The sequence below is a fragment of the Podarcis tiliguerta genome, assembly GCF_965153285.1.
Source record: "Podarcis tiliguerta genome assembly, chromosome: 1".
Classification (NCBI taxonomy): Eukaryota; Metazoa; Chordata; class Lepidosauria; order Squamata; family Lacertidae; genus Podarcis; species Podarcis tiliguerta.
The window spans coordinates 50902214-50929849 of NC_139534.1; the positions used below are offsets into that span (position 1 = coordinate 50902214).

Sequence of the window (27636 nt, forward strand, 5' to 3'; positions counted from 1 at the left end):
CCTCTGCCTGGTTTCCTGTAACTTCGCTTCTCGCATTGAGGGAACTGCCAGAAGGCCCTCAGTACTGGACCTCAGTGTACAAAAGTTCTGTCAAAGAAGCAACCCCATCTCTTTTGCCAGGTCCTTTGCTGAACCTTTTTCTTTTTTAATGTTCACACTGGCAACTCATGACCACTGGGTCTGGTGGGGCAGGAGGCAGGGAGGCCAACAGTAGGTGGCGCCAGAGTCAGTGACAGGTGGAGCCAAAGCCAATGACAGGCAGAGCCAACACAGGACTCAGCTCGCAACCCCAGAGTTGGCCACGACTGGACCTAATGGTCAGGGGTCCCTTTACCTTTCCTTTATACAGCTGCAAATAAAACGTTTTAAATGTGTTAAAGTGCAATATTTACACCGTTTACCTTCCCGCTGGAGCGGTACCTATTTATCTACTTGCACCCGTCACGGGTATTCGAACTGCCAACCTTCTGATCGGCAAGTCCTAGGCTCTGAGGTTTAACCCACAGCGCCACCCATGTCCCGTTGCTATTAGTGGTAACAAACAAAAAATCCATCTACAGTAGGTCAGGATACCACCTTTATGAAATTTCTCTACCAAAGAGAAGAGGCAGGAGGTGCAGGCTGTCCAGGTGAGCAGTTTTCCAGCCACCAAGGTCCAACACATTTGCTGCTACCTGGTCCTGATTACAAGACACCAAGGTAGTTCATAACTGACTTTTTGAGCTCAGCCAGAGCTTTAGGCTGCATCCAAGACCACATATAAGTGGCTTAAAATTTGACAATCCTTATATGGTTGAATTTAAGGTGTCTCAAGTCTTCAGGACACTCAGTTTCTTAGCACTGGGCTTCCCTGGCCCTTCTGTGACATGGAAGTGGCTAAAGTCAATGGCAGGCAGAGATTGTGACAACTCTGTCTGTCCAGGTCCACTGTTACATCAGAGCATATCAGCCCAAAGAGCCAGGGCAGGCAGAGAGATTGGAGGTCCACAAGGTGATTGCAACTGTGAAGAGGTCAGAGGTCAAGGACAGGCATGCAGGCCCACCAAGACCTGTGCTTTCTCTTATTTGTTACTATGAGATGTGCATATGATCCCACATGACCTGTGTGCACAAAATGTACATGGCCCAGTCATACTGATTCTCTGGTGTCGGTTGATGTCCACTGTAGGAGACAGGACAGAGGGTGAGTTTTCTCATTGCTCTATAACCCAGTCTGGCAGTAGCATGTTTCTTAACTCCACTGACCTTCTGACAAGAAGAAACCCTGTTTATTGACCGTGCTAATTTTTTCCCAGCTGCATTTTTTAAACAGTAAATGGGCAGCATGTTGTAGAATGTGTTTTCAGCTAAAATGCTTACACCTACACACGTACACCACCTCGAGGGGTGTCAGAACTTGACTGTGATGTGGATTATAAAGCCAGGGAATGTTGGCAGGAAGGACCGAAAAGGCTTTCCCAAAAGCATCTTGTGGACTTTTATCTCTCTCTTAGAGACCTACCAGACAGCCCAGTTTGGGGAAGGGAGAAGCATTGGCTTTATCGGAGCCAAGGTGCTAATGACAGGGAACAGCAGGCCTTTTTCTACAAAGTGACAAGGCTTTCCACAGCTAAAACCTCCATTTTAGTGAGAACCCACCAGTGTCCTGCCTCAGCTGAGAGAGCCCTGCCCATGTTTCATTCCTTTCAAGGTATGCTGGAACTCTCAGCATGGAGTTAGGGGTTACAAGTACACACCCCACCTTGGAGACTTGAAGTTTACATCTAAACCAGGGGTGGGGAACCTCCCTTTATGGTTGGACTACCACTCCCATCGGCCCCATCCTGCACACCCAACAGTCTGGGATGATAGAGTCCAGCAACATCAGGTGAACCACATCTTAGCCATCCCACCCCTGAAGGCCTGATGACATCAAGGCCAGCTCTGCTATGTAGTAAGATGGCATGATCTGCTTCAGGTGGCACAGTGGTGGCAGCGGCAGGGATACATGGAGGCAGAGATTGGTATTTAAGGCTGCAATCCTGTTCCCTGGGAGTAAGCTCCATAGACTTATCTCTGAGCTGACATGCCTAGGGTTGTGCTGTGAATGATGCAACAAGATTTTTCAAAGTACAGTGGTATCTCAGGTTTAGAACTTAATTCGTTCTGGAGGTCCGTTCTTAACCTGAAACTGTTCTTAACGTGAGGTATCACTTTAGCTAATGGGGCCTCCCGCTGCCGCTGCGCCATCACAGTGCAATTTCTGTTCTCATCCTGAAGCAAAGTTCTTAACCCGAGGTACTATTTCTGGGTTAGTGGAGTCTGTAACCTGAAGTGTCTGTATCCTGAAGCATCTGTAACCCGAGCTACCACTGTACTGCTTCTATGGGGAAGGGGAACACACACACCCTTTGGCTAAATGCTTTGGGCCAAAAATGTCTGACTTAATCTAATCCTCTCACTGCATCCACTACCAGTTGGGCCTAGGCTCAATAAACAAAGGGCAAGGTGGCCCCTACCTGGGATGTTCACAGGGCCAGGGACTTGTATTTTAAAACACACCCAAATACCTCAAGGTCAGGCTACTGATGACACGAGGAGACCTACTGAAATGAATAGACCTAATTTAGTTATCTTCATTCATTTCAGTGGGTCTGCTCTGAGTAAACAATACTTGAATATAAGCACACACACATATATATATTCATATGTGCAAGCTATTCAGATCCCTTCTTACCAGATGTTTTTCATGGCTGTATCCTACTGTAATTCATCATAGCAGAGTTGGCTGAAAAGTGCCCAACTTGCAATATAGCCATTCCCCCACCCCTTTTTTTTTCCTCCAGAGACTTTGACAGCTGCTGGACAGGCAGACATTCAACAAGCAACTTTCCCTAGCCTTTAGATGGAGTGACAGGGCAATGCTACACCTGTTGAATGTCTTCCTGTCCCACTGCTATTAAAAGCATACAGCCTCTGTCAGCTGGGGGGAGGTGGGCAATGATTGTGCCAAACCTAAGTCCAGTTGCCTACTCTTTATCCCCCTACCCGTAACATCTTCACCAGATGCCATACAGTGGGGTGGGTGTTCCTTATTCCAGGCATCAAAACGTTCCTAAAAGATGGGTCATTTTAATCTTGCGATCCTAGTACCCTAGGAGAATTGCACTGGCATGGGAAGGGCGAATGAGGGAGGGAGTCACCTGCAAATAACGGGGCCGAGGTAGGCAGAGTTTAGCAGTGGGAACTGGACAGGGTCACCTCTAGGGCCTGGGAAAGGAAGAAAATGCCCGCCTCCCCAAACAGGCCTTCGATTCAGGCAGCCGCCCTCCATTCGAGCCAAAGGCTCCTCTGTGCTTCTCCCTTCCAAGTGCGATAGGCAGGCAAGAGGCCTTGTTTGTCTCGCTCTTGGATGGGGTCCAGCTGCGAGGGAGACATCAAAGAGGGACTGGGAACAAAACCCAAGGAAGGCACAGCCCTGGGAGTGGGGAGAGCTAGAGCTCCCGGGCGGCACATAAAGGAGTTTTGCAGAGGGCCCATCAGCAGGGGATTGTCTGTAAGCCCCCAAGAGAGCAATGCTTGGAGATAAGGGAGGGAAACGACAGCCAGCTACCTAATTGTGATTACAAGGGCCTTTTCAATGACACGATGAGTCACTTGGAAACATGGGACACAGCAAGGGCAATGTGGAAGGGGGCCATGTTGGCCCACAGGGAGACCAAGGTGGATCAGAGACAGGCTGGAGCTGAGAATTTAGTGGGAAAGGCCAAATGGAAAAAATGACGGAGGGAAGCCACTTTGCAAGCAGAAGAAGGGAAAGGAGAGCAGTCCCCAACTACAGATGCCATCCTTTTTCCTGGTCAAGACTCCTGTGTGTTAACAGCCAGAAATCCAACAGGCAAAGTAACTTCTAGTTTTAGTGCTATTCAATAGCTCCGGCAGGGAACAAGGCATCGATTCTAACTGCAGTTTCTGAACAACAAATTGGCTGCTGAGCTTGAGGGCCTTTCCCTCAAAAGACTCCTCTGTGATTAAATTCCAACAATGCTAGACTAGATCCCAGGGGCATATCACTTTGAATTGATCCTGGCAATGCCCCGAGGGTGTGAATATAACATATGTTTTAGCACGAGCATTTTGCTGTTCAGCAACGTGTGGAAACAAAGGTTATATGTATGTGCGCACACATCTACTACTCCAAGGGTATACAAGGTGGTGCCCTTCAGGTGTTGTTGGTCTAAATTTCCCATCATCTCTCTCCATTGGCCATGCTGGCTGGGGCTGATGGAAGTTGCAGCCCCACAATGTATAGAGGCTACTCCTGTGCTATCTATGTTGGCTGCACCAGGTCAATTTCTTCATTTCTATCTCGGGTGCATCCCAACCAAGATGCCATCATTACACATGTTAAGACTCTTGCACAAATTATATACTCTATTAATGCAGTAATTTTTAACCCACCTTAACCAGCTTTTTCATCCCAAACGCAAATGAAATTAACTAGAAAAGTCACTGCACGTCACTTTTGCTCCATGATCCATGCCCCATGGATACCAGAAAGGGAATAGTAGGTTTTAATACCAGAGGTTTCTAATTACCGGTAGTTTATTTAGCAAAAAATATATATACTGTTTTATTGTAAAACAAAAACAAAACCTCTAAGTTGTTCGCAACAATATAAATTAGTTGCAACTTGTAGTAGTAACACTTTGCACTTCAGGCTGCAATCCAATACTGTATACACTTACGTACCTGGAAATAAGCCCCACTGAACACTATGAGATTTAATTCTGAGTAGATATATATAGGATTGCTTGGTTAGCATGTTTGAAGGGCTTCACATATACCTGGGGTGGGCAGACATTAGGCTTGCAGGTGCCACTTTGGTTTTTTTACGGGAACAAGAGGCTAGAACAAAAGTCATACACTTACAGTCACAGTTTGTGACCTGATTCACGTGTAAGGCTAAGTCAAACCATGTCTTAGCCCCACTGTGTAGTGCTGCAGCAAAAGCAGGACAGGGGGAGAAGCACAGTGGCTGTGATCTTCTCTCCAGGAACATGCATGTCTGTTTCTTCATGCTAAACCGTGGTTTGGCTTAGTATTATGTGTGAACTGGGCCAGTGCCTTGCCCAAGGTCACCCAATGAGTTTCATGGCTGGTTGGGGATTTGAATCTGGGTCTCCCCAGCCCAAGTCCTGTGCTGTAACCCAGGGATGTAGAACCTCCAGCCCGTGGGCAAAATCTGTCCCGCCAGTCCTCTCCATATGGCCTGAGAGGCCGTTTCAGGCAACCCATGCACTCCTGCCATACGTCAGGTGTGAGGCAGGTAAAGGCTGGACTTGGCAGGCACTGCCAAAGTCAGCCAAATACCACTACTAGAAAACACTGGCATTTATGATGAGACAATAAGCACTGTGCATAACTAGCTTCTGCTGCAAATTGGCAGAGCTGGTCTTCCCTGAGTTTGATCCTAAATTTAAAAATTGTTCATTGATGAGTGCACTTCTACGGTGGATCAGGTGTTCAACATAACAGGTTTGCATGTGGCCCTGAGAGGCTCGTTTTCACCCGAACTAGCTTTCCCCATCCCAAAGTAATCCTGGTTTTCAGAAAGGGACTAGACACGCACCTTCAAGTCTGTCCAGCCTGACTGAAAATCCAGCCAAAGATGACACAACAGAAACTGCTGGAGTGGATCCATTTTGTGTGCTTTTGAAAACCTTCCCTTTCTCTTAGTGCCTAATTGGAATCCGGCTCTTTTTTTCAATAACAAATCTGGCCCAGATTTTGGGAATGAAGCCCTTGGAAAACACAGTTAGTCATTTGCAAAGATAATGGATCTCACTTTAGGATTTGTTTCCCCAGTAGAGCTGCTTAAGCCAAAACAGAATCCAGAACCTTCATAGCAAGCCCACCTACACTCATGATCCTGCCGCAGGATGCATTTGAGAAGAGATAACTCTCACTTTGGCTCCATGATCTGATGCAACACCTTATTCCAGATGTCAAGATGACACAGGTGGGATCAGGTTTATTTTTATTTTTTAAAAAAAGAAGTATGAGATTTTAAAAGATGGCATGCTAGTCTTCTTGGACTGGTGATATAGGGAAAAAGCAGCCTGGACAATCATCCATGATTTTACAGGCCCAGCTGCAATTTCATTCTTTAGGCCAGGTGCCAGAATTGGAGGATAGAAAAGTAGAACAAAATTCCAGCAGAAACTTGATTGCTTTGTATGGGGGTTCTTCTGACCACACTCTTTCAGCTTCAAACACTGCTGTTCCTGCACTACCAATGTGCTCTGTGGTATATAGGCAGTGGCGTAGCGTGGGTTGTCAGCACCCGGGGCAAGGGAAGTAATTTGCACCCCTAACCTGTGGATTTGCGCCCCCTAACCCTAACCCCTAAATGTTGCGCCCGGTGCGGCCGGCCCCCCTGCACCCCCCACGCTACCCCACTGTATTTAGGAGTGGTTTGAAGAACTGGGTGGAATCTGGGTTCACAGAGCTAGAGGCAGAGATCTAAACCTAATCCTGAGCGATTGCTTCTTTTGGGTATCTGAGGTAGCTGCACTGGCCTTGGACTGGACTGTTTTAAAAATGGGGAACCTGTGACAATTAGGAGTGGGGCCTAGAAGCTGAATTAATTTACCTATTCCTGCTTCGCTTTGTTGCTGGTGCCCACTGAGAGTCCAAGCCTGAAGAAAGATGAGAGGAAGGACTCACCAAGATATGTCACGTGACAGTGTTTGCTCTTATATAGCAGGGATGGGTGAGTGCACTGCAGTTTCATTCTGTTCAGATTCTGGAGCGGAATATGGAATTCAGAGAGGATCCAGGGGGCTTTGGAGCACAAGCAAAATGATCCAAAATTGGCCCTCCAGTCCTAGAATTCTGAACTTTCTGGAATTCAGTGGCATTACTATCACAAATAAATAGGGTCCAGGATACCTCTAGGCCCTTCTGTTCCAGCTTGACCATTGAGATCATCCAGAGGAGCGCTGCTAGTTGCCCCCTGTGTTACAGAGGCCTAGCTGGCCTCATCCAGGAGCCAAGCGCCAGTGTCACCTGTCCCATGCTGTGAAAGACTCTTCCAGGACAGGCTCAGCAGGCATCCTCACTTGTGACTTTCAGGCACCCATGGAAGACTTGGTTGTGCCTAGAGGCCTGTGCAGCTTTGAATTAGCCAGTCTTTTTAATGATTAAGTTGCTCTGTTTTAAATGGTTTTTATATGTTATTGTATACCTGACCTGTTGTTGTAAACCACCCTGATATCTTATGTGAGGGCAGTGTGTAAATATTTTTGAGAGAGAGAGAGAGAGAGAGAGAGAGAGAGAGAGAGAGAAAGAAAGAAAGAAAGAAAGAAAGAAAGAAAGAAAGAAAGATGCAGCAGAAGATGGAAGGTGATGCTCACGCCAGCTACCAGCTCCATCAGGCAATTCCTACTCCTGAACTAGGCAAGCTGGTCATTGTAAGAACAACTGTTTACAAATCTGTGCCCCGACCCTGCCGGCAGGGCTAGCCTTGTCTCAGTTGACTGTACATAAGCCACTCTGGGAGCCCTTTTGGCTGAAGAGCTGTGTACAAAAGCAGCCGTGTCTACGGCCAGACATTTAAAGGGACAAGTCTTCCCAAAAAAGAATTCCGAGAACCCTTGTTAAAGGTGCTGGGAACTGTTGCTCTGTGAGATGTGGGGTAGCGTCTCTGTGGGAAAGTGACAAATGGGTGCATGGCGGCGGGTTGCTGCACCCATCAAACCACAAGCAATTTTGCAGAGCGGAAACTCCAACGGGAAGTGAACAATCAGTTCCCACGACACAAAGCGGGAACCTCTTCCTCCTCCTCCTCCTCCTCCTCCTCCTCCTCCTCCTCCAGAAAGGAGATGGTCATGGTCCCTTCATCACCTTGGGGAGAGAACACATGGCTTCATAGAGTGCCTTCATTAAAGAGACTTTCTCTTTAATTTAGCTTAATTTAATTTGATGAAAGAGTCTCTCTGTGGAAAAGGGACAGCCTGGTCCCAGACACCGTGGTTAGCCAGAGGGCCAGCAGCTCCTGAGAGCTTCTTTCCCCCTCCCTCCTTCCTTCCTTCCCTCCCAAAGAGAATTCAGCTAGAACAGCCATTTGGCCCATGGCCACAGAAGCACAGCAGGCGCCATTAGCCTGGCACCAGAGGATGAAGAGCTGCTACAGGGGTGTCTGTGCATCATTTCTGCCCAGGAAGGCCAATATCACACACACCATCCATTTAAGGCACATTTAAAGTGCATCACTTCCCCCAAATAATCCTGGGTACTGTAGTTTCACCCCACAGAGCTACAATTCCCAGCACCCTTAACAAACTACAGTTCCCAGGATTTTGGGATAGGTCATATGCTTTAGAGATACGGTGTATATGCAGCCACAGTAGCAAGCTTCTCTTTGGCTTAATGCCCAAAGGGGCTGCCTATAGGGAGGGAGGGTGGGTGTATTGGAACAACTTTTGTTAAAATTGTATTTCCTGGGGTGTTCCCCCCACCCCCGCAACAGCCGCTGCCGTTAAAATTAAAATAAAATTGAAAATATGTGAACTGCCCAGATCTTGCAGGATATAAATCAAAGAAGTAGAAAAACAACCCAGGTCACAATGCACACGATAAATGTTTTAAAAGTATTTATTTATTCAGCCCAGGCTGGGATGAAAAGTCAAAAGATTTTCAATTTCCCATGGAAACGGGATAGGAAAGGGAAAGTGATTAGTGTTGCCTGCAGTCAGACGGCCATGAGGAGGAGGAGGAAGCGGCAGTGAGTTTGGGCTGTGAAATGCAGTGGACTTGGCCAGGAGCCAGCTCATAAGGGATTTGTCAATGACAGTTTATTTGAGATGAGCAAGGGGCAGAGATCATCTTGATCTGACATCATTTTTCATCATGGCCAATGCTCTCGGTGCAAGGAGGAAATGCTGGTTAGCAAAATAGCAGGTCAGAGCTTGAAACCTCAAAAGTTTGGCACAGAATCTGGAAGGAAACTGAGAGACCATCCCAGAGGGAGGATTGAAGTGGTTCCACTCCGCCCAGCAGTCCTTGCACCAAGAGGCACTTAGTAAAAACTATCTTATACGCATAACACTTGGGATTGTACAATGTCATCCTACCACGTTTTCGCCCCTCCGTTTTAAAAGCATCCATCATTTTGAAAGGTTGCCCCATTTCCCAGAAGGTCAACATAGCCCTAGAGAGCACACTGAGTACCCTGTTTTTCTGTGGTTCAAATGGCCATAGAGCACAATGCTGTAATTAATTGTCCGCACCATGGCTACAAAATGGATCAAGAAATGTGGGTAAAATACAACATTTAATGGTTTTCTTTCTTTCTTTGCTATAAGACCCACCTGTTCTCCAAGAAGCTCAAGGCACCATACATAGTTCCCTCCCCACACACAGTTTATCCGCTCAACAACCCTGTGAGGTAGGTTAGACTGAGAGACAATGACTGGTCGGTGCTCTAACCACCACATCACACTGGGCACGACATCACTTCCAGTAGGCTTTCTGATATATCTCCCACTGTAGGTTATATACCATCTGTGATGGCCTGGGATTCCGATTCGGAGGATGAAACAGAGGAATCCCGGCCTGCACAGGAGTCCCCGCCTCCAGGGCCGGCTGAACTGGGGCCAGGCCTAGATGCTGAAGAGCCTGCACCTGTGGCAGTGAATCAGGAGCTGGCCCCAGGTGAAGCCCTTCTGGCCCCAGAGAGGCTTGACGACTCAGTGGCCACAGGTGAGCCTCCTCCAGGGCCCAGTAACCCTTCGGCCTCTCCTGATCTGCAGAGGTTTAGAGCAGAGAGGCGAAGGGAACTGGTTGCCCCCAGGAGGAGTGCTCGCCTTAAGGCCAGAGGAGGCGGGGCTCCTGGGGGCCGGGACCGCCCCTGGCCTTAGAAGAGGATAAAAGCCCAGTCAGCCCGGCCCCAGGTTGCGGGAGCAACGTCGTTGTTGGCTTCGGACCTTCCTGCGTTCCTGATCCCTGCTCGGCCTCCTGTTCCTGACTATCCGGTACTCCTGTTCCCTGCTCGGCCTCCTGTTCCCGACCATCCGGTGTTCCTGTTCCCTGCACAGCCTCCTGTTCCAGCATTCCTGTTCACCGCCCGGCACTCTGCCTCGGACCTTGCCCCTCTTCGTGTGGACTTTGCTACACCCAAGGTACCTTACCCCCGGGACCAGCACAGTTTGCTCCCGCCACCTCCCGCACTCCCCCTTCGTCGGGGTGCGTTCGGGAAGAGCCAGAGGCCATGGCTGAACAGGCGGCTGCATTGGTGGCTTTGGCCCAGGAGAACCAGGCCTTGTCTCACACCGTGCAGCAGCTCAGTGACGCGGTTGAGGCACTTCAGCAACGCTTGGAAGCCCTACCGGCTCCTGGGGCCGACGCCCCGGCTCCGGGCAAGTACCCAGTGGCTTTGCCTGAGAAATTTGATGGAGCCCCGGCCAGCTTTCCCATGTTCCTGGCCCAGGCCAAACTGTATATTCAGGGGCGAGCCCGGAACTTTCCTGACGACCGTACCAAGGTGCACTTTTTGATTAGCTTGTTAAAGGACCAGGCGGCCAAGTGGGCGTTGCCGCTACTCAGGCAAGACTCCCCCTTGCTGGCAGACTATACGGGGTTTTGCAATCGTTTGGAGGCCGCGTTCGGCAACCCCCAGAAAGAGAGTCAAGCCAACCGGGCGATTCGGCATTTGAAACAGGGCAAGTCCGCGGTGGCCACATATACCACGGAGTTCCGGCTGTTGGCACAGGACTTGACCTGGAATGACTCGGCACTGCGGGACCAGTATCTCGAAGGGCTTTCGGACGAGGTACTGGACCAGTTGGCCACAATGGAACGCCCCACCACGCTGGACACTCTCATTCAACGGAGTCTACAAATAGGCGACCGGTTGGAGGATCGTCGTCAGGCCCGGGGTCGCCGACACTTCCAGTTCACGGCACCAGCTTTTTCCGGCAGCCCCACGGTCACAACTGATTTAACGGAGGAGCCTATGCAGCTCGGGGCAGTGCGGCCACGTCTTTCCCCCGCAGAGAAGGCGCGGCGTCGGGATGGAAATCTCTGTCTTTACTGTGGCGGAAGTGGACACTTCGCTCGGTCCTGCCCTGAGAAACGCCAGCCGCAGGGAAACCGCCAACCCCAGTAGCTGATGGCCCTAGCTACCGGGGGTCCCAAACCGTACAGAATGGGCCCGCACCAATGGACTTGCAACATCTTATGGTTTCGGTACGTTTATACCCTCCAGGTGGGCCCTGGATCCTCACCCATGCTTTGGTAGATTCAGGGGCAACCCGCTCCTATATGGACGCTGCTTTTGCCGCCCATCATCAGGTGCCACTTCGGAACAAGCCAGTACCGGTCCAGGTGGAAGCGATTGACGGACGACTTCTGCGTTCAGGTGCCGTTACTCAGGAGACCCAGCCTCTGGTCCTGTGTCTCCAGCAGCACCGGGAGTTGCGAACTTTGGACATTGCCTCTATGCCCCGCTTCCCCCTGGTGCTCGGGATGGACTGGCTGGAAGCCCACAACGTTCAGATTGACTGGGTCAAACGGACCGTGCACTTCCCAGACCCATGGTCCCATGCTCAATCCGGAACGCTGGCGGCCGCGCCCTCAGAGGAGGCAGCACCCACGCTCCCAGCCGTGTACCAGGACTACCAGGACGTGTTCGAGGAACGGGGGGCAGACCAGCTGCCGCCGCATCGGCCTTTTGACTGCGGCATAGACCTCCAACCCGGAGCGCCTTTACCAGTGAGTCGCTTATATTCTCTAACAGAGCCAGAGCGCGAGGCTTTGCAGGACTTCTTGCGCAAGAACCTGGAGCGTGGGTTCATTAGGCCTTCCACCTCGCCCACCGCGGCGCCGGTGCTTTTTGTTAAGAAGAAATGTGGGGAACTCCGCCCTTGCCATGATTACCGAGCCCTGAACAAAATTACCGTCCCAGACCGGTACCCCTTGCCCCTTATCTCGGAGCTGCTGGAGCGGGTGCAAGGGGCACAGGTGTTCACCAAGCTGGACCTCCGGGGGGCCTACAACTTGATTCGGATCCGAGCCGGGGATGAGTGGAAGACAGCGTTTGGGACCCGGTACGGGCAGTTCGAATATTTGGTTATGCCTTTCGGTTTGTGCAACGCGCCTGCTGTGTTTCAACGCTACATCAACCACGTGTTTCAGGACCTGTTAGACAAGTACGTGGTGGTGTATTTGGATGACATACTGATTTACTCCCGTGACCCGGCTCGCCATGAGGGACATGTCCGGACCGTGCTGCAGCGCTTGCGTGAGCACCGTTTGTACGCAAAGCTCAGCAAGTGCGAGTTCCATCAGCGGACTGTGGACTTCCTTGGTCACCGGCTCTCTCCAGATGGGGTGCAAATGGACCCGGGGAAGGTGACAGCGGTTCAAGAATGGGCGGCACCCCGGAACCGCAAGGACCTACAGCGTTTCCTGGGGTTCGCCAATTACTACCGGTCCTTCATCGCTGATTATGCTCATCGCACCACCCCGTTGACCCGGCTACTGCGCCCAAAGACGCCGTTTTCCTGGGACAAGGAGGCAGAGGAGGCGTTTCAGGGGTTGAAGGCCTGTTTCCAGAGGGCACCAATCTTACAACATCCTGACCCCTCTCGACCCTTTGTGGTGGAGACCGACGCTTCCAGTACGGCTCTCGGTGCCGTCTTGTCTCAACAGATTGGTCCTGAAGCGCCACTCTTACCCTGTGCCTTCTATTCCCGCCAGCTCCTACCAGCGGAGCGTAACTATACTGTGTGGGAGCGGGAACTACTGGCCATCAAGGTAGCCTTTGAGGTCTGGCGCCACCATCTTGAGGGGGCACGACATCCGGTGGAGGTGAGAACCGACCACCGGAACCTGGAGTACCTCCAGACCACCCGCAAGCTGAACCAAAGACAGATCCGGTGGGCGTTGTTCTTTTCCCGGTTCCAGTTCCGGATCCGCTACATCCCTAGCTCTCAGAATCAGAAGGCGGATGCCCTGTCCCGGAAACCTGACGACAACGCAGACACGGTACAGCAAGCAGAACCCACCACGATCCTACCTCCAGCTGCATTCCTGGCCACCCAGGAGGCGCAGCCACTGCAGGTTCGGGTGCGGGAACAGCAGCGGGTCGACGCTTGGGCCCAGGAACGACTCCGGGAGCTGGCTGAAGGGTCCAGCCCACAGTATCCGGGGCTGGTCCTGCATCAGGGCCTGCTGCTGCACCACGGTCGTCTGTACATCCCGCCAGGGCCACTACGGCTGGAGGTTCTCCGGATGGCCCATGATGCCCCAGCAGCGGGGCACTTTGGACGGTATCGGACCACCCATCTGGTCAGTCGAGAGTTTTGGTGGCCCCGCCTGAAGGCTGACGTGGCTCGCTACGTTGCTGGTTGTGATGTCTGCCGGCGCGCCAAGGGGCCTACCGGGCGACCCCCCGGCCTACTTCAGCCATTGCCAGTTCCACCGCACCCTTGGCACACGGTTTCGTTGGACTTTGTAGTGGACTTACCCTCGTCTCGTGGCTGTACCTGCCTTCTGGTTTTCTCCGACCATTTCACCAAGATGGTGCACTGCGCTCCCTGTCCATCTGTACCCACAGCCAAGGAAACTGCTCAGCTGTACCTTCAGCATGTCTTCCGCCTGCATGGCCTACCTGAGCGCGTGGTGTCCGACCGGGGCGTTCAGTTCACATCCCGGTTCTGGCAAGCACTACACCAGACCCTCGGGACGGAGGTCTGCCTCTCGTCAGCCTACCACCCACAGACCGATGGCCAGACGGAACGGGCGAACGCGGTGCTGGAGCAGTACCTCCGGTGTTACTGCAGCTACCAGCAGGATGACTGGGTCGACCACCTGGCATTGGCGGAGTTCGCCTACAATAACGCGGTGAATGCGTCCACCCAGCAGACCCCGTTCCAGGCCAGTTATGGTTATCATCCACGGCTGTTTCCAGAGGTGCTGCCGACATCCGCAGTCCCGGCGGTGACGGAGTGGCTTCAAGAGCTCCAGTCCCAGCAACAGCTTTTGGTGGAGCAACTGCACCAGGCCAAGGAAGCGTACAAGGCCCAGGCCGACCGCCACCGCCAGGTGGGGCCGGAACTTCGCGTCGGTGACCTGGTTTGGCTCTCCACTCGCCACCTCCACCCCTCTCGACCTTCGCGGAAGTTGGACGCCCGCTTCACCGGCCCGTTCCCTATCGTAGACCAAGTCTCTCCTGTGGCATTTCGTCTCCGGTTACCCGCAACCCTGAAGGTTCACCCGGTCTTCCACAGGTCCCTTTTGAGTCCGGTGGCCCCACCCGACGAGTTCCACCCGAACCGTCCCCGACCGCAGCCAGTGTTGGTTCGGGGAGAGCCTGAGTACGAGGTGGAACGCATCCTGGACTCCCGATACCGCAGGGGAAAGCTGCAGTATCTCATTGACTGGAAGGGGTACGGACCGGAGGACCGTTCCTGGGAACCAGCGGCCAACGTCCACGCACCAGCCTGCCTCCGAGAGTTCCATGCGACGTACCCCGGCAAGCCGGGTCCGGACCCTCGGTTGAGGGGGGGGCCTGGGAGGGGGGATGGTGTGATGGCCTGGGATTCCGATTCGGAGGATGAAACAGAGGAATCCCGGCCTGCACAGGAGTCCCCGCCTCCAGGGCCGGCTGAACTGGGGCCAGGCCTAGATGCTGAAGAGCCTGCACCTGTGGCAGTGAATCAGGAGCTGGCCCCAGGTGAAGCCCTTCTGGCCCCAGAGAGGCTTGACGACTCAGTGGCCACAGGTGAGCCTCCTCCAGGGCCCAGTAACCCTTCGGCCTCTCCTGATCTGCAGAGGTTTAGAGCAGAGAGGCGAAGGGAACTGGTTGCCCCCAGGAGGAGTGCTCGCCTTAAGGCCAGAGGAGGCGGGGCTCCTGGGGGCCGGGACCGCCCCTGGCCTTAGAAGAGGATAAAAGCCCAGTCAGCCCGGCCCCAGGTTGCGGGAGCAACGTCGTTGTTGGCTTCGGACCTTCCTGCGTTCCTGATCCCTGCTCGGCCTCCTGTTCCTGACTATCCGGTACTCCTGTTCCCTGCTCGGCCTCCTGTTCCCGACCATCCGGTGTTCCTGTTCCCTGCACAGCCTCCTGTTCCAGCATTCCTGTTCACCGCCCGGCACTCTGCCTCGGACCTTGCCCCTCTTCGTGTGGACTTTGCTACACCCAAGGTACCTTACCCCCGGGACCAGCACACCATCACCCAGGCATCACCAGGAGAGCTTTAGAGTGAAGTCTTTTTCAGACTGGGATGACTTGATGCTGGGGGCAGGGGAGTGTCTTCAATTCAGATTGAAGTTTACTCTAGTTGAGTAGATCATATAAGTGCTTCCCCACAATTGAAGAGATGCAGCCAGCCCTACAATCTTTCCTCCTGTCTTTGTATTGCAGGTGGCAATGCCATGTGCTGCATGCTCAGTGTTAATTGGGCAGCATCTGAACTGAACCACATGGCTCAAAGCTGCTTCCCCTCCTCTGCTCCTGTGTTGGAGGAAAGCTCTGACATTTCCAGAAAGGGAGAGAGAGGAAGTTAAAACAAAACAAAACAAGGCAAAAAGCCCACCCCATAGATGTTTATAGTACTCTCTTTCTAGGAAAAATAAGGAAGCGGTGTCACTGACAGCTTGAAGCCACACATCATGCACACACCCTGTGCAGAAAACTATGTTAGCTGAAGAATATCTATGCCCCTATACTGCTGAGTAAAGCAGTTTCCTCTGTGCATTGCCTGCTGCTGCACCCCAAATGCCTCCTACCCTCGGGGTGTTTGGTGCAGTTTCTCTGGCTGGAATTCAGCCCAGCCCACACCCCAAAAAAGGATATAGGTTGAGAACATTGTAGATGCAGTTAGACCAAAGTCACAAGGTGAATGTGTGCAGGCAGGGCCAGGAGTTAGCTCCAGAGAGCCAGTCTGGTCCATTCTCAAACTCATTGCTTCCTATTTATTAATCTGCCAGCATAGCTGCCCTGTCATTCAGACCTCCCGATTTCTCTGTTCCTTTTCCACTGGGTTTCAAGCCTTTGTGTTGTGCTGACACAGGTTTATTTTATTACCCCTCCCCCATTTAATTCCGTCTGTTTAAGAACGATAAGGGATAACATAGAAGCCAATGGGAAAACCAAGAGAAGGAAAGAAAAGGGGGAGGACTCCTGGCTGCTTCTCAATAGGCTCCTTCTGTAAGGCATGCAGCAAAGCGGTTGCAGCTGCTGCACCACCAGAGCTCTGAGTTACACAAGGCTGCAGCGAAAGCGCCTGAGCCACTGCAGCTGGGGCCCTGCTGCAGTGCTGAACTGTGAGGGAGCAGGGGCGCTCATGCAGCAAGGCAGAGGCGGCAGAGAATGAGTGCATGTGTACCAAGGAGCATGAGGGCCACTTTAACCGCGACAGATCTCTTGTGTGGAACGTCCTCTCTTGCACATGAAACTGCATGCGGATCATTTGGCTGAGTGACGATTGCACGTGTGTCCTGCTGGGAAAGAAGGTATGAAGTGTACTTGTGGACAGTAAAGAGACACTGTGGGCAGTCAGTGGCACAGACATTTCCCCACAAAGTGGAAAGCTGGGATGGCGACTACGCTGTCCTCACCGCACCACCTGCTTGGTAAAATGATGCGCAGACACGGAAGCAAGGACATGCTTCCCATAGCCACCGCCAGCCTGCAAAACCCACTGTCTCAAGCATCACTTGGAAGCATGAATGAGAAGTATTGATTTGACACAGGCTGCCAGTGACAGAGACTAGTTAGGCAGCCTGGCCCAGTAGCAAGTTCCCTTTCTGGTTTGAATGACAGACCTTTTTCCTGATTGCAGATTTGTCTCTCCTTATCGCTTTGATGCTCATTTAGCATTCTCCTGTCTAAATCAAAAAAGCTTTACAACATACTCAGGGGTTATTTATATGATTGTGATCACAATGTATTCTATATAACATCAAAGAAAATGGAAGTGTGTGTGTGTGAGAGAGAGAGAGAGAGATCAGGATTGCAGAGGCAGGTTCTGTAAAAGTAGAGTTTTCTATATGTCAAGAGATTGACCTTCTAACCCCTATCTACACTACAGCTTTATAATGGTTTTATACCACTTTAGCCCTGATTACCTTCAAAGATGATGCAGATGACGATGACGATGATGATGATGATGATGATGATGATTTTATATGCCACCCTATACCCGCAGGTCTTGGGGCGATTCACAGGGTAAAATCACAACATAGTTTTATGAAGTGTTGAGAACTGTGTTAATCCCTAGTCCTTCCCTTACTTAAAATTCTGGAGTTTACTGAAGTATGAATATTCTAAAGTGGCTGTCAGTAACTGACATGTAATACAGATTGACACCATAAACAGACATTTTGCAGCATTTGTTAGAAGTGTCTTTTGCCAATGGCATCTGATGAAGAAGCTCCAACCATCTTGACAACTGTCACGTGTGCCTTTGTAAACATGCTTTTTCTAGTGCAGCTTCACCCTCAGTCACACAGCCCATGCTTATCTCTATGAAATGTTTTAAAAATACGATCTTATAAATATAATATACCTTGCACCCTTGAAGGGCATGATTCAATCATGGTATCCCAAAGGACGTTGCTTCTTCCCAAGCCAGCCATCAACCCTTTTATGTGTGGTATGAGGGGCTCAGAAGAATGGGGGGGGGGGGCAAATGTAGCCTTGTTAGTTAGAGGACATGCCCATAGGACCATAGCTTTGACTCCAACTAGGGCTTTGTTTCATTGCTATATGGCCTTGGTAATTTGTGCCTTAGGGACAAACCAGTGACAAACCTTTAAACTACTCTAATGCGTTCTACATGCAGCTAGAGCAGGGGTCAGTAAACTTTTTCAGCAGGGGGCCACTCCACTGTCCCTCAGACCTTGTGGGGGGCTGGACTATATTTTGGGGGGGAAATATGAATGAATTCCTATGCCCCACAAATACCCCAGAGATACATTTTAAATAAAAGGGCACATTCTACTCATGTAAAAACACGCTGATTCCCAGACCATCCGCAGGCCAGATTTAGAAGGTAATTGGGCTGGATCTGGCCCCCAGACCTTAGTTTGCCTACCCATGAGCTAGAGCATCCCAAATATTTTCATGCAGACTAACCTCTTGCATTCATAAGGGATTCATCTGGCACATTCCACAATTTCCATTTTCTGCTGTCTGGTGAAGATGGTTTTATTTGGGTGAGCTTTTAAATTAACCTAGATAGTTAACCCATATTTCACACTGTTTCTTTTATGCACCTTTTTTATTTTGTCTTGTTGAGGGTTGTTTTGTTTTTGTTTTGTTATTCGTTTTTAGCCACCTTGAATGCACATATATATAGGAAATGTGAGACAAAATAGTCTCAAAGAAACAAGTACAATTTATTTAAATCATCAATCATTGCCTTTTTCTTTTCTTTTTAAAAAGTGAAATCAATTGAAAAAGAATTTGCCAAGTTGTTCTGAAGGGGGGGGGAGGGGGGAATGATATTATAGGTATGAGCCAATCAGTGCTATTCATAGTGGGCTTCTTCAGCACACTCACTTAATCAGTTTGTCCTGAGCTTGACCCTGGAGAGAAATGGTTCACTATAATAGATCTCAGTCAGTTCACTTCCACAGCAGTCCTGCCACTTAATAATGTTATAACTCTGTATACATACTGTGTGGAGTTCTAGGGAAGGAATCTCTCTCTCTCTCTCTCTCTCTCTCTCTCTCTCTCTCTCTCTCCACACTATACCTGTAGAGCACACTCAAAGCACATATCCCCTCTCAAAGAATTCTGGGCAATGTTTGCTTGATAAGGGTTGCTGGAAATTGTAACTCTGTGAGGGGTAAACTACAGCGTCCAGAATTCTTTGTGCTTTAAAGGCACAGTGTGTGCACAGTTTATGTGTGTGTTTGTGTGTGAAGGGGAGAGAGATTGTTCTGCTTTATATAGCTGTATATTTAAACTTGAGTGGGCTTGGCCGAGCAGTTTTTTTAAAAGAACAACAACAACAGAATAGTTTTTCATCATAAAAAGGGTGGTTTTGATTTTGTTGTGGTTTTCAGGTCTGTTCAGGTGAAGTAAGACAGTTGGCAATCGTGTTCAGGGCTGTACTCATGCACTCATCTTTTTGCTCTTGTGGAAAAGAAGCTAAAATGGTATCCCATGGGCTAAACCTGGAATGCTCCCCTCCTTGACAACCCTGAGAGAGGTGTATAGTACAAATAAATGCAAGAAAAAGACACACACACACCACAAAACTATTTTTCTATTTTGGAATGAAAAAGACACAACAGTGTTTTGCATCTACACTACATTTTAGGGCAGAAGAGAAAGAAGTTCTGTCTGAAATGGGAATCTGAGCAGGTAGACTGACATAGCATTCTTTGGCCTGAAGGCTAAGATTCAAGGCACCTTGAAATGGAGCCATTTTACTGGCTTTGGTTTCATTTTATCCCCCTACCTGGAAACAGGCCCTATACTGCAAGTGCAGCACGGCCTTGAGTACCAAACAAGGGTGTTGGTTGAAGCTGGTAGGGTAGAAAGCAGGGAGGCCAACAGTAGGTGGTGCCAGATGATGGGCAGGTCCAGCTAATTCTAGTTTTGTTCCCATCTCCCTCCCTGCTGAGTTCTAAAAGTGGCTGCACTGAGACTAAGAAAGAGGAAACTGACATCTGCCACCCGAGCTAGTTGTAAGTAGGAAGGCACTCAGGGTAGGGATTGGCTGAAAGCAGATTGAGGTTGGTGGGGCCCTGCTCTACAGTGGTACCTCGGGTTAAGAACTTAATTCGTTCCGGAGGTCCGTTCTTAACCTGAAACTGTTCTTAACCTGAAGCACCACTTTAGCTAATGGAGCCTCCTGCTGCCGCTGCACTGCCACTGCACGATTTCTGTTCTCATCCTGAAGCAAAGTTCTTAACCTGGGGTAATATTTCTGGGTTAGCGGAGTCTGTAACCTGAAGCGTATGTAACCTGAAGCAGATGTAACCTGAGGTACCACTGTATTTGCCTTAGCAGGCCAGCCCCCACTGTATCTGCAGACTCAATATATGTCTCTCCACCCGCTTCTCTTTCAACCTTTTCTAGAGCTCCTCTCCCATTAGTGAAAGGGGATCCTAATGATTTCCACGGCAACTGAACAGATGTCACAAACAAAAGATTATCTTCAGGCTGAGATTAATCAGAAGCCAGTGAAATTAATCTCATAACAAGCCAGAGACGCCTCCTGGAAAAAAATGTGGCAGACAGACAAGTTGGCATTCCCCGCTAGGATAACTATCTGGTGCATAATTTCTAAAATGAAAAGATAGAGTTGGTGAGACTGAAGGTTGCTATGCTATCTGCCCTGGGGGTACCTGACTCCTGAATTCTATTATTGTGTGGACAGTCTGTGGGTCCTGAGCGTTGTGTACGGACAAGAACCTCTCTTTCCCACAGACAACCCAAGACATTATGCTGCCTGGCACGGAATAGCAAATCTCCCCATCCCCTGCTAAGGTGCCTAGTATCCAAGGCTAACTAAGGTAAAGGTAAGGTAAAGGTAAGGTAAAGGTAAAGGACCCCTAGATAGTTATGTTCAGTCGAAGGTGACTATAGGGTGTGGTGCTCATCTCGCTTTCAGGCTGCGGGAGCTGGTTTTGTCCACAGACAGCTTTCTTGGTCGTGTGGCCAGCATGACTAAACAGCTTCTGGCACAACGGAACACCGTGATGGAAACCAGAGCACACGGAAACGCCATTTACCTTTCTGCTGCAGTGGTACCTATGTATCTACTTGCACTAGTGTGCTTTCAAACTGCTAGGTTGGCAGGAGCTGGGATAGAGCAATGGGAGCTCACCCCGTCGCGGGGATTCGAACCGCTGACCTTTTGATCGGCAAGTGAGCCCAATAGGCTCAGTGGTTTAGACCACAGCACCACCCACGTCTTAGGCTGATTAAGTTATGTTGGCACCTGAGTCAGGGAGCCCCACAAGCTCTCTTCCCCCCAGGAGGAAAAATATAACTAAAAACTATAATAATTAAAAAGTAACAACAATTAAAAAATTAATAATAATTAAAAAATAACAATTACTGACCTTTCATGACATCCCAGATCAGCTGCCTGGGACAGTGGAAGGCCTGGCCTTGTGCTCTGCATAAGCTCAGAGATATTATTGCTTTGCATATTCCATGGCTCAGCTATGATATTCAAATTAGTTTTGTATTGTTTTTAGTTTGGCACTAATAAATTAAGGTTATCACTTTCCAGTTCTGGTTTTTCCTGGCCCAGAATAAAAATTCAGAGTTGTTCCCGAGCTCAGCTGCTTTCGATAAGAATGAGACTTCTTATCAGTTAATGCTTTCAGCTGTAATGTAAATACCTTGGCTAATCGGACTGCACACAAAAGCTTCCTTATAATCTGAAAATAGGCTGTTCTGTGAGTAAAGAGCGGGGATAGCCCTCCAAGAAGGATCTTGTCCCTCACATGAATTGAAGGCTCATTGGAACTGGAGCATTTGAACCAACTGGGGGAGTTTTCATGTGGGCGACTTAACTCGGTTTGGGCTGTAAACACCACACAGGTCAGAAAGTGCTTCCAAATGACAAACCTCTTGCTATTCCACATTAACGGCATTCATCTGTGGCATGAGTAGTGAAAGATGCCCTGAGGCCAATGGGCAATACAAATTAATTACAACTCAGGAATTTAATGCAAATGATGTCCCAGGTTTAAAGAGGGTGATTTCTAATCAGCACATTTTCTGTAAGTTCCTGCTGAAATCCTGTAACTTTCCATACCACAAATGTCCTGGGCTGCTTTTCCCCCCTGCCCCACTCTTGTTGCGCTCTAGCGCAAGGGTGTTCCTTGAGATTTCAATAATGCAATCTCATTAGGGAACCACTGCAGGACAACTAATAAGGCAGAATGGTATTTGGATGCTGCACCCCATAGTCAAGTTTGACTGGACTTAACTGTTGAGGGGTCCTATACCTTACCCATTATAAATCCACCACTAATGCACTATTGTTGCATCAATGACAGGTTGCAGAATACACTCACAAAAGCCCACTAGTCTAGAGGCTGTTGATATGAAGCGACAGTTAATAAAGCAGCCTTGGGGACCACAGCCTCCACAAAAATCACCTCTCAGAGGCTGCTGCTTGCATCCATTGAAGAGCATCCATTGGAGCCAATAGACAGAGGCAAATAGTAACTTTCTCTGCCTGCTGCACAATCACTTCTCAGAAGCTGTTGTATCACCTGGTGAAAAACCCTGACCTTTCCCTTTATTAAAGCAACCCATAGGAGAGGATTAAGAGGCAGCAGATTACGTCAATAAATTTGCAGGTGGTCAAAGCCAGATGAATGCCACATCGCGTTTGCTGTTGGAAATCAAAAATGGCCAAAGTGAAATGATATCAGAAGGAACTGAAAGGGGGAGCATCTTTGGCTCCCTTGCGGGTTTTGCAAGTTAGCCCAGTTCTCTACAGTCCTCTGGAGAAGGGCCCAACAGCAGCAGTGAACATGGAGTGGGCAGAGATAGCCCAATGCCATTTAGTGGAATGCAAACTGGTGCTGGCTACAGCATGAGGGAGTGCTCAAGAGGACAGAACCTAGGCACAATAGTGTTTCAGCCACAGTGCAAGGCATGTTAGTTGGCAGGCTGAAGGAGAAGATATGAAGAGCGGGTGCCTGCTCTCATTCCCCCCCCCCCACTGGGCATATCTGAGAGGGCAGCAGGCCAATGGCACACAGGCTTCCACCCACACACAGAGAGGCCTGCTTATTATACGGTGACAAGTGAAGTGATGAGTGCATAGGCGCATGTTTGCCTGCTAATGTCTCCTCTTTTGTTTTCCCCAGGTGAACTTGCTTTCTCCCTCTTCCCTGCCACTGTGGGTGGCTTAATAAGGGAGGACGACAAGACGGCAAAGGTTACCAGGAATACATGGCTTCCGTTTTCCCCAAGCCAATGCCCTGTGGATGTTTGGGCTACAGCTCTCATCAGCCCCAGCCAGCACAGCTGAAAAGCAGGAAATGTGAGTCTCTTTCCGCAAGCGAAAGAAAAGGCAACATTGCCTCCAAATAGCCTGGCCTCAGCTTAAGTATAGACCTTGGGGCTCCAAAAATAGAGATCTGCTGCATGTTGGCTAAGCTGTTCTGGGCAATGCAGGTTTGCCAACACTATAGGTGTATGAGGCATGACCACACTCTGGCACTGTGCTCATATTTAAAACTGAGAAGCATAAAACAGAATCTAGGGGTGTGTTTTTCCTTTATTTCTATTCTGGGCCCTTCCTTCTTTCCTTCCTTCCTCCTAAATGCAGGTTACAGGGAGAAGAACAGTGACTGCTACTCTCATTTTGAGTGAGAATGAAACTGGCAGAGAATCATTCCTGGAAGACACCCATCCAAACATTTGTCCTGAGATTGGATCGTTGTGTGCTAAAACATCTTTGATGGATACCTGTACAGCTTCTCCACAAAGACCTCTGAGCTATGATATGCCACAACTTCCTTAAGCAAGCTGACTGCTGCAATAGCTGGGACATTTCTCCAGATATTTATAGAATCATAGAGTTGGAAGAGACCACAAGGGCCATCGAGTCCAACCCCCTGCCAAGCAGGAACCACCATCAGAGCACTCCTGACATATGGTTGTCAAGCCTCTGCTTAAAGACCTCCAAAGAAGGAGACTCCACCACACTCCTTGGCAGCAAATTCCACTGTCGAACAGCTCTTACTGTCAGGAAGTTCTTCCTAATGTTTAGGTGGAATCTTCTTTCTTGTAGTTTGGATCCATTGCTCCGTGTCCGCTTCTCTGGAGCAGCAGAAAACAACCTTTCTCCCTCCTCTATGTGACATCCTTTTATATATTTGAACATGGCTATCATATCACCCCTTAACCTCCTCTTCTACAGGCTAAACATGCCCAGCTCCCTTAGCCGTTCCTCATAAGGCATCGTTTCCAGGCCTTTGACCATTTAACTTCAATATACCTCTCTATGGTTTAACCCTGTTGTTCAGATCATCAACAAACAGGCCAAACAATTATTCCCCCCCCCCTTCTTTCTGACATGTTCCATGTTGTACCATGAACATCAGGATCAATCTCTCAGAAATGACTTAAATTTGATGGGGTGCCCCATCTTTCAGATGCCTAAACCAAGTTCATGGTGAATGAGACTTTCTGTCTTAATAGCTATATTACCTCTGATACAGCAGTTGCTGGGGATCAGTTGTGAGAGAGGGCTATTATGCTCATGTTTTGCTTGTGGACTTCCCTTTGGAAGCCATATGTGGCCAAAGCTTGGCAACCATGAGAATGAAATACTGGGGGGGGGGAGAGAGATACACAAAGAAAAGAAACACAAAAGTAGCAGATCCAAAGCCATGGTCATTCAGCTATCAAAGGTAAATGGGAAAATAAAAGTCTTCAGTTGTCCAAAGTTTCATAGGTTCCATAAGGTCGTGTGAGCTCTGAATTGGAGAACAGGACTGATAGCCTCAACCCTGAGCATTTCTTAATTGATGCAGACCCCCGATAACACATTTCCTTTCTCCCCCAGTGATGCCTCTTTTCTTCTGTTAAAAATCACAGGCTTCAGTCTCTTTCTCACCACACCACAGAAAATGAGGGCAAGTTCACATGATCATGCTACACATAGCCAGCAGAAACCCTCCCTGCCTCTCCAACCAAGGCTGTGCTAAGCATGTAGCAAGTAAGTTGCCCAAACAGCTGCGTGTGGCAGCACAGCACTGCTTAAACCGCACAAGCCACGTGTCAGTGGGCCCTTGCGACAAATCCTGAGGATGATCCACTTGACTGAGTTCGCTTCGACTGACCCACCTCTCCTTCCCTTTATCTCTGTTCCTTCCAGTGGCGGCTGGGGCCCACTGGGACTAGGAGGGCAGAGGTCAAGGAGCCCAACAGAGCTGGGGGCCAAGCCAAGGCCAGGCAGAGCCAATAAAAGCCAGTCTCCTTCCTATCCGCCCTCTCTCTGCAACACTCCTCCTGTGAATGAAGTTGACAGGCCTGGGCACCCTTTGGCACAAGCAGTTTGGGGTCTGGCCGGCAGTAGACTGAGCTGGGTGGGACAGTGATCCCTTCACCCTAACGGGCCAGCTCCTGAAATGGCTGCCGTTGTCCCCTCAGAGTCCTGCACACCTGCCACCACCCAGCTCCTTCTAAGCCCCCTTCCTCTCCCTGCTTCCCTTTTATTCCTCCCCTCCCTTTAAAAAAAAAGTTTCTGACTCTTCTTGGGTGCCTCTCTCCCTTCCCACTTCCCTGCTTTTCCCCTCAGGGACTCATTACTCACCCTTGGCAGCTGCTTCCTTCTCTGAGGCGCCGCCGCCGCTGTCCCTCGGTGCCTCAGTGGCCCGGGCAGGGGAACGGGCCGAGGGCTCCCCTCACAGCACACCAGGCTCACGGTACATCCCATTCAACCCGGTTCCCGCGCAAAGCCTGCCAGGGGAAGGGGAGGGGACTGAGGCAGCGAAGAAGCCCCTGCGCTCCAGGCTTCGAGAGCTCCAGCTGCCCGGAGAAGGGGGCAGCTCAGGGCAACCCAAAGCTGCAGGTGCGTCGAGGGGAGAGTTGCCTGAGTGTGGAAAGGGCTGCCTGGCTCAACCCGCTGGGCTGCTGCTCCTCCTCCTCCCCTTCTCCTCCCTGAGGTTGGGTCAAGGTACCTTCCCCCCCCCCTACCTCATACACACGCGCGCGCGCTCGAACGAACGAACTTCTCCCCACTTCAGCGCCTCTCTCCAAAAGGGACGCGGGAGGGGAGGATTCAAGGGCGAAGCCTCCCCCCTCCACAAACACACACCTCGCTTGGGGGGCGGAGGGAGGGAAAGCTCACCCGGCCCGAGGAATTTCTCAGAATCAGGTGGCACCCTGCCTAGAGAGAGGGGAGCGATTGGGGTGTGTGGGTGTCGCCTGTGGAGGCAGACGGACCCATTTGCTAGCGCAGGGACGGTGTCCCAGAAAGAGGGGAGAGAGGAAGCTCGGGGAAAGCTGGCACAGGCACGCACACACGATCCTCTCTCCTCAGGAAAGAACAAAGGGGAAACTGTGCAGGGCTGTGAAAGAAAGAGAGCGAGGGAGAGGGAGATGGCACAGTGGGGCAGGGCACCCTGACACTGGAGCGGGCACGCAGGAGAAGGAAGGGCGCAGTGGGAGAAAGAGCAGTAAACTCCTCCAAAGGCGACCTGGCTGGCTCCCTCACAGCCTGTCACAGAGACCCACAGAACTGGCACCTATGTTATGCCTGCCTGCACAAGTTGCTTCCCATGGGATATATGCCCGTGCAGAGTGCCCAAAATGTTCACTTCACGGCCTTCATAGGAATGGGGATCCCTCTATGTACCGATTAGATCCGTGATGTACTGAGCTGCCGCTTCCTCTGGATGGAAACTGCAGTCCCTTCCTAGACTGAGCACAGGGCAGATGGCATTGTCCACCTCTTTGGAATCAGGAGCTGGGGAGCTTTTTCAGCCCTAGGGGCTACATTCCTCAGGCCAAAGGCAAAAGAGGCGGGGCAATGGGTGCAGCTCTTACTTTTGCACTGTAGGCTAGGCTACATACCAGCAGCACAAAAGTCAGAGGTTTCTAGGCACAGACTCCCATCTCTCCATCTTCTAGCTAGACAAGCAAGAGGTATTACGTTTGCTCAAGGAAGAACACATTCCAGCTGGGTAAATGCATTTGAGGATGTGGAGCAGAGCCAGTGAGGGGTGTAACCTGGGGAGAATCCTGAGGGTCAGACAGAGAGGCATTGAGGGCTGCATTTGGCCCCCAAGGCTAAGGTTCCTTGCCCCTGTTGTAAATCATAAAGCTCTATCATAGATGCAGTGTTGCTATGGTAGTTGATCTAGGTCCCTTGGGCTCGGCAGGGACTACAATTTGGGGGCAAGCATGTGGGGATGGATAGACATATCAGACAAAGGTAGTTATGTAAGTCCTCATTACACACTTTGGGGAAAATATATCTATAAATGCCAAACATATAGGATTGATTACAATAGAAAACTTAACCATGTTAGCAACAATCTTCTTTAAAACTTGGAGAGAGCTGCTTCACTTCTAAGAGAATGGCATGCAAGTTTTGTTACGTAAAGTGAAACTTCATGGAAAACACAACTTAAGCCACCCTGTATGAAATTACTGCAGCACTCTAAACCATTTGCCCCATGTATGCACAAAAAAGAGTAGATTCAGCTGAGAGGCAGCACATGGAGATCTGCACTGACTGCCGCATTGCATTTTAATTATTATTGTTGTATAATTATAATATTATTGCATCATTTTAGAAGTTTGTGTAATCTTAGAAGGGGCGTGGCTGTGAGCAGGCATGGCTGTGACTATCATTTCTGCGTTTCTGAACCAACCACTGCTGCAAATGTTCCCAGTAGCTAATAGTATACCTGAAGGAGCATCTCCACCCCCATCGTTCTGCCCGGACACTGAGGTCCAGCGCCAAGGGCCTTCTGGCGGTTCCCTCATTGCGAGAAGCAAAGCTACAGGGAACCAGGCAGAGGGCCTTCTCGGTAGTGGCGCCCACCCTGTGGAACGCCCTCCCATCAGATGTCAAAGCGATAAACAACTACCTGACATTCAGACGACATCTTAAGGGAAGTTTTTAATGTATGACATTTTAGTGTATTTCT

At 50.1% G+C, this 27636-nt stretch overlaps 1 protein-coding gene and 1 long non-coding RNA gene across 20 annotated transcripts in view; one reads left to right on the plus strand and one right to left on the minus strand.

Annotated features, from left to right (window-relative positions):
* TNS1 (tensin 1) overlaps positions 1-25740 on the minus strand; it is a 327340-nt gene extending 301600 nt beyond the window's left edge. For 16 of the 19 annotated variants that reach the window (XM_083429724.1, XM_083429722.1, XM_083429720.1 and 13 more), the window contains exon 1: positions 25293-25740. In XM_083429724.1, the coding sequence (XP_083285850.1) occupies positions 25293-25415 (123 nt within the window). In that variant the 5' untranslated portion in view covers positions 25416-25740. The remainder of the gene's footprint in view (positions 1-25292) is intronic. The other 3 variants (XM_083429725.1, XM_083429723.1, XM_083429717.1) reach the window with 2 other exon arrangements.
* LOC310666790 lies at positions 994-23036 on the plus strand. The gene is made up of 3 exons (XR_014506035.1): positions 994-1183; positions 5848-6001; positions 22837-23036. It is a non-coding gene; the product is annotated as an uncharacterized lncRNA (long non-coding RNA).
* Positions 25741-27636: the final 1896 nt, after the last annotated feature.